At 48.5% G+C, this 12890-nt stretch overlaps 1 protein-coding gene across 1 annotated transcript in view; it reads left to right on the top strand.

The window, feature by feature from the left end:
- Nucleotides 1-10969, top strand: part of PLEKHO1 (pleckstrin homology domain containing, family O member 1) — a 13346-nt gene extending 2377 nt beyond the window's left edge. The window contains exons 3-7 of the mRNA XM_008584904.1: nucleotides 199-480; nucleotides 5442-5582; nucleotides 6295-6399; nucleotides 6788-6889; nucleotides 8002-10969. Of these exons, the coding sequence (XP_008583126.1) occupies nucleotides 199-480; nucleotides 5442-5582; nucleotides 6295-6399; nucleotides 6788-6889; nucleotides 8002-8706 (1335 nt within the window). The 3' untranslated portion in view covers nucleotides 8707-10969. The remainder of the gene's footprint in view (nucleotides 1-198; nucleotides 481-5441; nucleotides 5583-6294; nucleotides 6400-6787; nucleotides 6890-8001) is intronic.
- The last annotated feature ends 1921 nt before the right edge of the window (nucleotides 10970-12890 follow it).

Genomic DNA, 12890 nt, shown 5'->3' with positions numbered 1-12890 from the left:
AATGAGAAAGGAAATAAAATGCCGTTAGTCCCGGCGCCGCGAGGACAGCGGCCGGGGGCTTGGGAGGAAACCCTGAGAGCCGCCGCTGCGCGCGGCCGGCCCGAGCCCCTTCCTCGCTCGGTTTCGGTTGTTTATTGGGGAGACGGGGGAGGGGAGCGAGGGGGAGAGAGTTCCTCCGAGTGAAAACCCTTGGAGAAGTGGCGAGGCAGCCTTGGGCTCCCCGACTGCAGCCCCCGGGGACAGAGGGGAACCGAGGAGGCCGTGAGGGACGGCGGAGAGCAGGAAAAGCCACAGCCGCCTAACCGGCCGGTTCTTGTCTTGCCCCTGGGGCAGGGGCCTCAGGATGGAAATCATCCGTCTGCACCGCCTGAGAAGGTCGGCTGGGTCCGGAAATTCTGCGGGAAAGGGATTTTCAGAGAGATTTGGAAAAACCGCTATGTGATGCTGAAAGGCGACCAGCTCTACATTTCTGAGAAGGAGGTAGGTGCCCTTTGCCTCTAACTATCCCTGTTTTCTCATATTTCTCACTTTGCCTCTCCACAGGGGACTCATCTACCTCTAGTCTTCCCCCTACTCCAAGTTCAGTGGTCTGATTAGTCTCTACCACCCCATCTTATCTGCAGAGAAAGGTCACCTTTTAGGGAGAAAATCTGAGTGAGAATTAAAAGTTGAGTTTGCCTCTTATTTAATGTTCGTTCTTTGCAAATACCTTTCTGACAACAATGATAATCTCCTCCCAAGATGTCTCAGAAGTTCAGTGTCCCCTGCTACCTCCTACCCTATCCTGGCCGCCTGAATACAGGAATTTTTTTTTCTTTGCTGTCGCTGCCGAGACACTCTGTTCAGCTTATTCCCCACCCCTTCCTGCCCGCCACCCCAGCCTCCCCTTTCCTGTCTGTAGCAGAGCCATACACTGGTCATAGCAGCAGTGCAGTCGCCCAGAGCCATAGAAAACACACATACGACCCAGGGCCAGTCTCCTATGACCTCGGGTAGAGTATCTGTGAGTGGCAGGTGGTTATTTTTGTTGAAGTCAACGTTCCTAACCACTGATGCTTTCTGTTCTCCACCCCCCACTACACTTCTTAAAAAGGCAAAGAACTCATGTTCCACCCCCTTCCTGCCCACCCCCCATTTGTATCAGAAGAGAAAAAAATGGAATTAGGAACCCCTGTATGTCTCTGGATAGTTTGGGCTCTATAGTTAGCCATGAAAACCACAGTTCACACCGGGTCAGAACCTGAGCCCAGATCGTTGCATCCAGACTCCTCTCCCTTTTTTTCCATAGCTGTTGGGATCAATAACACAAAGTAATGTTGAGAAGCTGGAATTGCCCCCATGGGTTAGAAGTCATTCCAATCTCCACTTCTGTGACTGTGCAGCCTGGGAGACTATCCTGTGTTCCCTCACCCAGGGCTGACGGGAAGTCCTCCCTGAGTTCTAACCACTTCTGCTTTCTACAGTGGACACTCTTATTCACTAGATCATATTTAGATAAATAAATCCTTTTATGGTACTGAAACAGATACACAGTACAAGAGAAAGCACTCATCTGAGAAAAGCATCTACTGAGGCAGCTGGGGAAGAACTAAGCCAAGCCAGAGCCAACGAGGTCCCTCTTAAGGATGTTAAAAGCTCACTGTTTACACCATGCTAGGAACTTGGTGATGGGGAGTATTAGGAGTAAGGTGAGACAAGACTTTGACAGGAGGATTTATTTTTAAGTCACCTATACCCAATCACAAATCCTACAGAAAGTTTTCTCCACAATTTCCTGGCTTTACAGTTAAAAAAAAAAAAATGCAGGCGTCAAAGTATCTCCTGTCTTCCTGGAATTTCAGAATGGCAGGAAACTAGTGAGCAATCAGGGAGAGCTTCCTGCATGCCAAAGAGAAACAGGAGAACAGTGAAAGGGTGGAAGGAACAAAACTTTTTTTTCTTGTTGTACTTGCCCAAAGAGCAGGGTCTAGGGCGAAAGAGTGTAGTTGATTTTTGTTTGTGGAGGAAGGGGTACAGAGATAGTTCGGGGAAGGATGGAATGACCTCAGCCTAGGATGCCTGGTGTCCTATGAGTCAGGAGCATCTGACTGGTCTCAGTGCCAACTGCCCCCTGCTAGGAAGGGCATAGAAGAGAGGAACCGAGCATTAACATGTTACTCTTCTTTTAGCCACTTTCCATGCCATGATGGGCCTGGGTTAAATGTAAAACTGACAGGGGACTCTAGGCTTTATTCTGCCCACTTCCCAAAAGCTCCAGAGCTAATAGGGTCAAGATTTTTTTTTTAAAGCATAGTATAATGTTTATAATTTATATGTTAATGCAGGAAAATTCCTAACCCTCTTTCCAAGAATTTGCAACAATCTTTTTTTGTTACTTCCCTTCATAAAGACGGTCTTTCACAACTGCATCCACCATAGAATTCCTTCTGTTTGTAGTCAGTCATTTTCCTCATTCTCTATCAAAGGGCACCCTTTCTCAGAGAGGGCTGGGGCACCTTATGATTAAGGGCTGATGTATAGGAACAGAGCTAGACCTTAGGGAGACCTTGTGGTAAAGGAAATTGGGTTCCGGACAACTCTTTTGGCAAGTGGAGGGTGGGGGAATCCCTTTCCTTGGGGGCCAAGGACAAAGAATCGGGGGAAAGGAAGGTTGACTTAGAACATGGGTAATTATAAGTGAAATTTGGAGAATTAGATGGCAGGGCAGGGGAACAATACAGTGAAGAACAAGGCTCCCGGGGTTGTCTGTCTTCCCTGGGCACTGAAATATATTTGTCCTACTGCTTGCCTCGCCTGTCTCCAACCCCCTCCCTACCAAGGGCTAACCTCTGTCAATGTCTCCTGCTCCCCAGAGCTCCTTATCAGCCTGTGTCCAAGCCAGAATAACTCCCTTCTCTTCCCCTAAGGAAAATAGAACAAGTTACTCTCTTCCCCTGGCTACATATACACACCCAGCACTTTCCTGTCCAAGGTTTTTGGCCTCTGCTGATAGTCTTCAACTCCGGGAAGGAAGGGGAGAGGAGGGATGATGCATCATCCTACATCCCTGCCGCATGTTTCTGGGAATTGTTCTCGGACACCCCTTGCCAGCACCTTGTCCCACCTCCACCCATAATCCTTCAAGGATTCTGGTCACTCCCCAGCTCAAAGCCAAGGAGCCCTGGAAAGGGGAGAGCCCTGGAGGAGCCAAGCCTTGCTGAAACAAATGGAGGTACAAGGGTACTTCAAAAAGTTCATGGAAATATAGAATTAAAAGAAAATGTGAATCTTCTGTGAACTTCTTGAAGTACCCTAATAGATGTATGAGCAGTCATTCACCTGAATAGGGCTGTGTGATCATCTGTTCTCATCTGTCATTAGCCCCCTGGGTCCAGCAGCAATTCAGAAGGACGGGCAGATACAAGACTATAGATGGGCGGGGAACGGAGGAGAGAAACACTTCCCCACTTCAAGGTTGACAAGAACCAGGACAATAGATGAGGTCACATTCACACACATATTCCTATTCCAGAGCTTGAGAAGTGACAGCTTTTTTGTGAAATAATTCATCAGGGAGGGTAGATGTCTTTCAAGGAAGAAGCGAGTCTACTTTTATATGTTTGGGTTGGGTTTGGTTTTGCGGCTGACCAGTATGGAGATTGGAACCCTTGATGTTGGTATTATAACACTGTGCTCTAACCAAGAGCTAATCGGCCAGCCCTTATCTGTTTAGTTTTAACAGGACAAGTGCTGGTGGTTTTTCATTTCTCATGCCAGGAAAACGTGACCAAGTCATTCCAGGAGTATTCCAATGTGGGGCTCAAGTAACAGAAGGTGAACAGACTGCTCTGTCTGGGCCAGTAACTAAGTCTCCTCTCTGTAACTTTGGTCCTTGCAAGCCAAGACAAATCCATAAGCCACTGCTTCAGAGTACCAGAGCTATAGGGAACACCACTTCAGGGGAAAGAAGAAAAAGTTCTGAGAGGTTTAGAACGGACCTTTAAGGAAATGTTAAGGGAATTTGATTTGTGACCTTCAGAAAAGGTTGGTTGGGGTTGGAGGATGTAGATAGAACTGTGGTCTCTGCTTAGAGTTTCAGCAAGAGCATTAAGAGCCAAACATTGGTTGAAGCTGCTTAAAGGTAGAACCAGAGTGCTAGACATGCTACAGCAGGAAGGGCTAAGTTTGTATACAAGGAAGAGCTTCCTGGCAATAAGGGGGCTTGAGCTCTCAAACTGGAGTAACAGAAAGAGGTAACAGGATACTTTTTTCCAAGTCTCATATGTAGTCTTCCAGGGAGAGTCTAATGAATTAAATGGCTTTTCATGTGTGGAGGAATTAGGTTGGATTTTCTCTTTTTTTTTTGTCCTTTTTGAGACTGGCTGCCCCGCGCTCAGCCAGTGAGTGCACCAGCCATCCCTATATAGGATCTGAACCCGTGGCAGGAGCGCTGCTGTGCTCCCAGCGCCGCACTCTCCGGAGTGCGCCACGGGCTCGGCCGTAGGTTGGATTTTCATAGTACCATGGAGTGAGTAAGGAGAGGTAGGAATGCAGTTGTATTTTTCAGCTTGTATGAACAAACTGAACCCAGGGGTCTGCTGTTCCTATGGTGATGATGCTCCTGAAGAGAACACAGTAGATGAGTCTCTTGATAATAGTGCATATTAGAGGAGGTATCAGGGTGGGGGGAAGAACGCCACAGTGTAAACATAAGACTGGGGAGGCCAGAGGCAGCTCTGTTCCCTCCAGACATCCTCTGATCCTGGCCTGCCTTTATCTTCTTCCTTTGGACCTCAGGAGCCATCCAGGTCTTGCTTGCTTAAGGATGACTGGATCAACATATTCATCATTCATCATGTCCCTTAAAGGACATGAGCCTTTTTAGGACAAATAAGCCGTGTCCTTTTAGAAACAGAGGAGGTCATGGGTGAAGAGAAGCATACTGGGGCCTGGAAATGGTATCTTGGCTGAGGAGGGTGAGGATGAGGGGTTTAAACAGAAACCACCCTGAGGGCCGGCCCGGTGGCGCACTGCTACAGTGCGCCGCTTGGGAGCACAGCGGCGCTCCCGCCGAGGGTTCGGATCCCACATACAGACCAGCAGCTCACTGGCTGAGCGAGGTGCGGGTGCGACACCGAGGGTTGCGATCCTGTTGCTGGTCCCGGTCCGGTACGGGCGCGACACTGAGGGTTGCGATCCATTGCCGGTCATGAAAAAAGACAAAAAGGGAAAAAAAAAAAAAAGAAACCACCCTGAGCAGTCAGGACGTGGGGCTACTCCAGTCCTGTCCTCAGATGTCAGATGTCTTTGTAGGCCTTGGGTAAGACTTTCCTGTCCTGTCACCTCTCCCTTTCCTCAGGCTTCTTCCGAAGACTGGTCTAAACTAATGGTTTGTTAGTTTAGACCAATGGGAGGAGCTAAATAATTTTAGCTGCCTCACCTCACCCCCAACCCTCCTCTAGGTAAAAGATGAGAAAAATATTCAAGAGGTGTTTGACCTGAGTGACTATGACAAGTGTGAAGAGCTCCGGAAATCTAAGAGCAGGAGCAAGAAAAATCACAGCAAGTTTACTCTTGCCCACTCCAAACAACCCGGTAACACGGTATGTTTCTCCACCTTGGCCACTGGAACAGTGACGGAGGGGAGGGGAGGGACAGCAGAGACAATTCCTTCCTCTTCAGGTCCTCTTTCTCAGGGGTCTTGGCTCAGAGACCCTGAGTTGCTCTCTTGGCTTTTATTATTTCACCTGAGAATAATGTGGCTATTTCCTTCCCTCCAGCAGACCAGCCTTAACCTGTTCAGCCACAAAGATCATATTTATCTATATCTCTCTCTTTATTTATCTCTCTCTCTTAAACACACACACACACACGTGTGCACACACATATACACATACATGCACACATACTTCTGTTGGGAGAAAATCACCGGTCCCCATACCCTGAAGTTCTGAGTCTAATTTCTCTGAGGATCCAGGGAAGTTGTTCCTGTCACATTCTATCTCTTCAAACATTTAAAGGTCTTTATTTTAATACCTGTCCTTTGTCAAACCTCCTCTAATTATCTTCAGTGCCATGTTAATATCCAGTACTCTTCTTAGCTCTTCCTTGGCCCTTTCTAAAACAACTTCCGAGCTGTGGAATTTTGCAAGAATAGCAGCTGGGTTTCTTTAAGTTATGGATGACTCCAGAAGCAGAGTCTCTCTTCTAAGGGCTGGGTCTGGGAGAATGAGATTATAATTTCTTATTTCTTCACTGTCAAGGTGAGGCACCAACTCTAAAACCCTGGCTGAAACAAGAATCTTCCCCTCACAGGCACCCAACCTGATCTTCCTGGCAGTGAGTCCAGAAGAGAAGGAATCATGGATCAATGCCCTCAACTCTGCCATCATCCGAGCCAAGAACCGCATCTTGGATGAGGTCAGGAGGCTCATTGTGGGGAGAGGGGTTCTGGGGCAGAGGGGACAGCTGTGACTCACCAGAGGGGGGATTATTCTGTGGGCCCCGTTTACTTGCTCCCTCATCAGCTCTACTTCCTTATCTCCCTTTTGAAAACCCTATTCTCCTCTACCTTCTGTCTAAGTCTTTTCTGCCAACTTCTCTTCCCCACTTCATGATGCATGAGCCAGTTATGGTCAGCTTAAGGAGCCTCTTCATGTCCAATAAATCTCTTTGCCCATGGCTCTGCTTGGAGCAGTTAACGGGGTAGATTTATCTCCCAGTCCAGGCATGTTCGGGCCTTGGGGTATGCTGGGTTGGGACAGAGTCTCTCTGAAGAGCACCCCTGACTCACAGTCCATCTCTTCAGGTCACCGTTGAAGAGGACAGCTATCTAGCCCACCCAACTCGAGACAGGGCAAAAATCCAACACTCTCGCCGCCCCCCAACTCGGGGACACCTAATGGCCGTGGTATGTAAGACTGAAAGAATGTAAAAATTGCCAAAGGGCCAATTCCGTGTCAGTTTATCTCAGACAGAGCTGTGTACCACCAGAGGCAATGGCAGGAGGCCTCCTGGGTACCAAGATCAAAGGCTAGGGAAGTCCCTCTGCCCTATGTCCCCACCTGACTCCTCTAAATCAAAAATATCTATTCAGCACCTACTATGAGTTCAAAAGTAACCTGTTCTCAATAATTTTATCACCTTTTGGGGAAAACGAGATATACTCACAGGAGAGTGAAAAATAGAAGAGTTGAATACTGTTCAAGACAATAGAAGCTGCTGTATGGTGGATAACAACATTAAGTACCACAGTCATTCAGAGGAGCAAGGATCACGGTGAACCCTTGTATCACACAGAGTAGTGGTTTCTTTCACTCCTCTGAGCTTTAAGTCTCCAGGGAGAAAGGCAATCAGGTATAGTAGAAAGAACGTAGGCTTAGGAGTTGGACAGAACCTGAGCTGGAACCTAGCTTTGCGGTTAACTATCTTTGTGATTCTCTGAAGCTGCATGTCTCCAACTATAAAAGGGGGTGATAATCATGCCTTCCTTGAAAGGTTGCTGTGAGGAATGATTAAAACAACATATGTGTAACCACCCTAATCACTTATGAATACCCTGATCACTTTTTAAATTTTTCTTATATCTGGAAATAACTGAACAATTTTAATTATAAGGCAGAGGGAGATGAGGTGTGTGGCTTAGGGGATGCAGATGGGGAGGACAGTTACTATGCCGTGGAGAGCATCCTGTGTGCGTCAAACCCAATTTGATGCTCACAGTCCACCATACAGAGAAAGAAGACACTGCTCAGGAGGCTTATGGGAGAGTGGAGAATATGGGAAACAAGCAGGAGAAATTACTTTAAGTCACAGAAAAATAAAGGAAGTTCAGATCACTATCAAAGGAATAAGAAATAGTAAATAAAGTAGAAGGGCTCAGTCAAGAGTGGAGGGCTTCTCATCCAGGGAAGACATGTTGGGGAAAATGGCCACAGCACGCATCTGTCTTCCAGGCAGTCATTCCCGATATCCCTACTGTTGACAGTTTGCTCCCTTCATTCCCTCTCTCTTCCTCCCCAGGCTGCGACCTCTACCTCAGATGGGATGCTGACCTTGGACCTGATCCAAGAGGAAGACCCTTCCCCTGAGGAACCAACCTCTTGTGCTGAGAGCTTTCGGGTAGACCTGGACAAGTCTGTGGCCCAGCTTGCAGGCAGTCGGCGGAGAGCAGACTCTGACCATGTCCAGCCCTCCTCAGACCGGGGAGGCATCTTTCCCCGACCTTGGGAAAAGCTGGATAAGGGGGCCACCTACACCCCCCAGGCACCCAAGAAGTTGACCCCCACAGAGAAAGGCCGCTGCGCCTCTCTAGAGGAGATCCTATCTCAGCGGGACGCTGCCCCAGCCCGCACCCTCCACCTTCAGGCCAAGGATCCCCCAACCCCCATCCCACCCCACCCGGGGCAGCTGTCCCGGATCCAGGACCTGGTAGCAAGGAAACTGGAGAAGACTCAGGAGCTGCTGGCAGAAGTTCAGGGACTGGGAGATGGGAAGCGAAAGGCCAAGGACCCCCCTCAGTCTCTGCCCAATTCTGAGTCAGAGCAGCTGCTGCTGGAGACAGAGCGGCTGCTGGGAGAGGCGTCATCAAATTGGAGCCAGGCGAAGAGGGTGCTGCAGGAAGTCAGGGAGCTGAGGGACCTGTACAGACAGATGGACCTGCAACCCCCTGACTCCCACCTCAGACAGACCACCCAGCACAGTCAGTACCGGAAGAGCCTGATGTGAAGAAGAGGACAGGGTCTGGAACTTGTGGGGGCTGTGGACAGACTCTCACCTGCAAGTGTTGCAGGATAAAGTTTTTTTATTTACCTCAATCAAAAAAAGAGAACAAAAACACAAACTCACTGCTCTTGCTGTTGCCTGACCCCCGGGGCTACAACCCTTCTTTCCCAGCCTACTTTCCTTACTCACCCCCTCCCTCAGACTTGAGGAAGAGGTGACCCCTACAGCAGTATTAAGAAGCTTTCACCTGGACAGAAAGAGAGAAATGGTAATAAAGACACAACCTGACCATTTTACACACATCACCTGCCTCCAAGATATAGCAAGGAATATATTGCTATTCCTAAGTACATGTGGAGGCTTCTAAGTTTAGAGGGGAGGGTGAAGGGAGGAGGTTTTCTCTTATGTCCCATTCCAGGTTTTCAATCTGAGGGCAAAATTTCACCTGCCCAACTCTAGTTCTAGGGATGTGAAGGCCAGTGCCACCTGTCCGTGTACACAGGAGAAGTGAAATTTATCCCAGGCCTGAGGAGTATTTGTGGAATTAAAATCTCCCCAGCCAGACACTGGCTTCTCACTCATAGCAGTCTCTAATTGAGATTGAGCTGCAAGGTTTTCTTATTTGAGATGTTTCTTCCTTTTGTCTCCCACACTTTTCCCAACATCAATTCAAAGATATAACCTTGGATGACTAGGACTGGTTTGGTCATTTGACTGGGTTGGGGGGCCTAGCACAGGGGCACTAGATACAGCTGACCCCCTGGAAGAACTGAGTTAAGAATGAAACTGATATGTGATGCAAGCTGGGTAGGATGAAGGGGAAAACCAAATGTGTCCAGGTTCCTCTTTCAGCCAACCTAGGGTTTCCTGTCACCTCTCCCCGTCCTTCCTCAAACATCTCTTCCAGCACTCATCAAGCCCTAACTTTAGAAAAACATGTTTATTCTCACACCACCACCTTCCTAACTGCCTGTGGAGCTGCCAAGACCCCTTGCGTTCTTGTCTGTGGTCAGTCCTACACAATTCACTTTGCTGCTTTCCTCCAAAGTTTCTAAGATCAAGGCTAATAATAGGGAAGATGTGAATGATTTGGGGAAATAGGGGGGCAGAGAGCTTCATGAATCAAGTAAATGAGGGGTTTTTAAAAAAACACTTTGAAGTGTTCCCCTTGCTAGCTTCTTGATCCTCTTCCCTAGAGCTCCTCTCACCTCCAGGAACCAAAACATAGACTTCACTAGGGGTGAGACAGGAGAAGGGGAAGGAAATGGGGACAAATTGTGTGCAGATCCTAATGTTAGGAAGATGGGGTAGGAGAGAAAGAAGGAAAATCCTTTGGCCAAAACACAGACCTTTCATTTCCCATTCTCTGACATTACTCTCACAACTCACATGAGCAAGATGAGGCAATCTCTCCAAGTTAAACCACCTCTAGGGAAGAGGGATTCTTGCTCTTTTAAGGTCTCTCACCGCTCACTGTCATGAAGATTTTTCCTCGATCTAGCCCGCGGTCACCTAAGCTAGTCTCTTCCCTGAGGAACAAGTGTTCATCATGAGTGAGGGGAAGTACACAAGAGTGCCACCTTAGTGTCATTCCCAGGCTCTCCAAGGTATGAGGTGAAAGAACCTAGGTCTCCAGACTTCCCGTCCTCCCAACAGGCTTCACTCTCCAAAACAAAGCATAGTCAGCAGAGCTGTCCATTGTCACAAATATTGAAAGTCTGAGTTAAAATTATACTTTATTTTTGTAATCTCCGTCTGTGTATTAATTTTATTCTACCAGCATTTTCCCTTTTCTCTTTTTCTTCCTGGTCACTCCCACATAAAAAAGACATAAGCCAGAATGGCATATGTATCCCAAAATGACGATTATCTGTGGCTCCCAGGGGAGCCAGGAAATTGAGGAAGACACTGGAGAGAAGAATGGCAGGTGAGGGGAAGTGAAAAGAAAGATCAGGGACCTTGGGAGACTAAGTAGAACTGGGCACTGGGCTCCTCGGGCCTTCAGGCTCCAGCACCAGCACCTTCCAGTTCTCCAGCAAATGCTGGAACATCCAGGCCCCAAGGTGGTGAAATGAGCCCAGCTTTGAATCCAGACAGATCTGGATTCAAATTCTGACTGTCACATTTTGGTTATGTGGCCCTGGGTAAAATACAAGCCTTCTTACTGTCAATTTTCTCATCTGCAAACTGCAGAGTTGTTGGATGGGTAAATACAATGTATGAAAACTGCCTGTCAGTCAATAAATGGCTGCTGAGACTCATTAAATGGCTGCTGTGGCTGCTATTGTTAGTTTGACTCAGTGGGAAATGAACAGCTAGCTCAGGTGGTGGGAGCACAGTTTGAATGAGGGCTAGGGAACAGGGCTAATCACTGTCACTTTGTCCTAGTCCACAAGCTTGGTCCAGGCCACAGGCTGTGCCCATACCTCTCTTCAAAGGATGGAGCTTGCCAGGTACTGCACTAAAGGCTAGAGCTATAAAGAGGGAGAGAAGCATGGCCCCTGGTCTTCAAGAATTTCAAAGCTTGTCACAAGCCAGGCTTCCTACTAGGAAAACAGCTTAGAGTACACGCTGGTGGTGGACTACTAGCATGATGTCTGCTAATGAAGAGTATGTGTCTTGAGCGTAGGCACTGTGACAGGGGGATCGCAATGCATATGTCCTAGTTTTCCCCTCCTCCCAGCACCCCTCTTCCTTCGCACCATCATTCCAACCCCTTTACCTGCAATATTTCCCCTACTTTCTCCCAGCGCCTGTGTTCTGTGGTAAATGGGCGGATTAAGGGAAGGAGAGCTCTGTAGCTATGTGGGGCAACTTTCTCACCACACCGCTGGTGCTAGGCATTTTCCAAGGTGTATTTATTCTTCCTCCCTCCTAACTACTCCGCTATATTCTCTTCTTATGCAAATAAACTGGAAAAGGGAAACTCCTTTGGGAGGCCCTAGGATGCGGTGATGGGGAAGTGCAGGATGCAGAGTTGAAATGGGGTGAGGGGTAGAAACAGGTAAAGAGCTAAATGTTTGATTCATATTTCTTTTTTTTTTTTTTTCCTTTTTGTCTTTTTTACTGGCCGGTAACGGGATCGCAACCCTCGGTGTCGCGCCCGTACTGGGGACGGCAACGGGATCGCAACCCTCAGTGTTGCGCCCGCACCGTGCTCAGCCAGTGAGCGGGAACCGGTCACCACATGGGATCCGAACCCTCAGCGGGAGCGCCCCCGCGCTCCCAAGTGGCGCACTCTCCAGTGCACCACCGGGCCGGCCCTTGATTCATATTTCAATGACATTTTCCTTAATTCTTCCTGTTCTTCCCCAGTAAGTTGTTAAGTAGGGATTTGTGAAGCGGATAAAGGTACAGACAGTCCTGATTTTCCTCCATTAGGAAGAATGTCTGAGGTGAAGGCCTGAAAAGCGGATGAGCTATTTGCATGCTACCTCCACAGCATAGCTATAGGTTGTCTAGGGAGAAAGGGAAAGGGGAAAGAAAACACGCACACCCCACAAGTTTCTCTAAGTCGTGCTCCAGCCCTCACAAACCATGCTCTGCTAAGCTCAGAGGTCTGACCCTAGGGGAATCGCTCTTGCCTCCTTCTCCACGCACTTTCCCAGCCCCTCAGCCAACCTCATTCTCCCCAGAAACTAGTCCCAAAGAATCTCTCCCCTGTCTAAACCTCACAGGCAAGCAGCCCTAGCCCCATTCCGCAACCCTCAGAGCTCGGCTACCTCCCCTCCCCCTTCTCACTCCCTTCCCTAGGCTGGTTCATTTCTTTTTCTGCTTTCTTCCTACTGCCCAGTCTCCCAACAACAGCAGCCAATCCCCGGCCTGCTTGAGAGCCACACCATATATGGAGAGGTTGGGAGGAAACCCGAGTAAATGCGAGAGCAAACACACACACGCACACACTGCACAGTTTGAGCGCTTTTCTGCACGTGACCCTGTGTCTATTTGTGTGGGTGACATGAGTCCCACCATTCTCTGTCCCTGGCTCGCCCCATTCACAGCATAAGGAACCTATTTGCTATTCCCCACCTTTATTCATGCCCCTGGAGACCATCACTCCAACCCGTTGCCTCTGACCTAGATTCCCTGCACTAATTACAAGCCTAATGAGATCTAACAAACACCCAACTTAGCACGGCTGAGACCCTCGAGGTCAATTAGTGCAGTCCAGCTCTGCTCAGGAAATG

Source organism: Galeopterus variegatus, unplaced genomic scaffold, assembly GCF_000696425.1.
Source record: "Galeopterus variegatus unplaced genomic scaffold, G_variegatus-3.0.2 Scaffold103, whole genome shotgun sequence".
NCBI classification, from domain to species: domain Eukaryota; kingdom Metazoa; phylum Chordata; class Mammalia; order Dermoptera; family Cynocephalidae; genus Galeopterus; species Galeopterus variegatus.
Note: the sequence above shows the minus strand (reverse complement) of the source record. Positions and strands in the feature narration are given on the sequence as shown.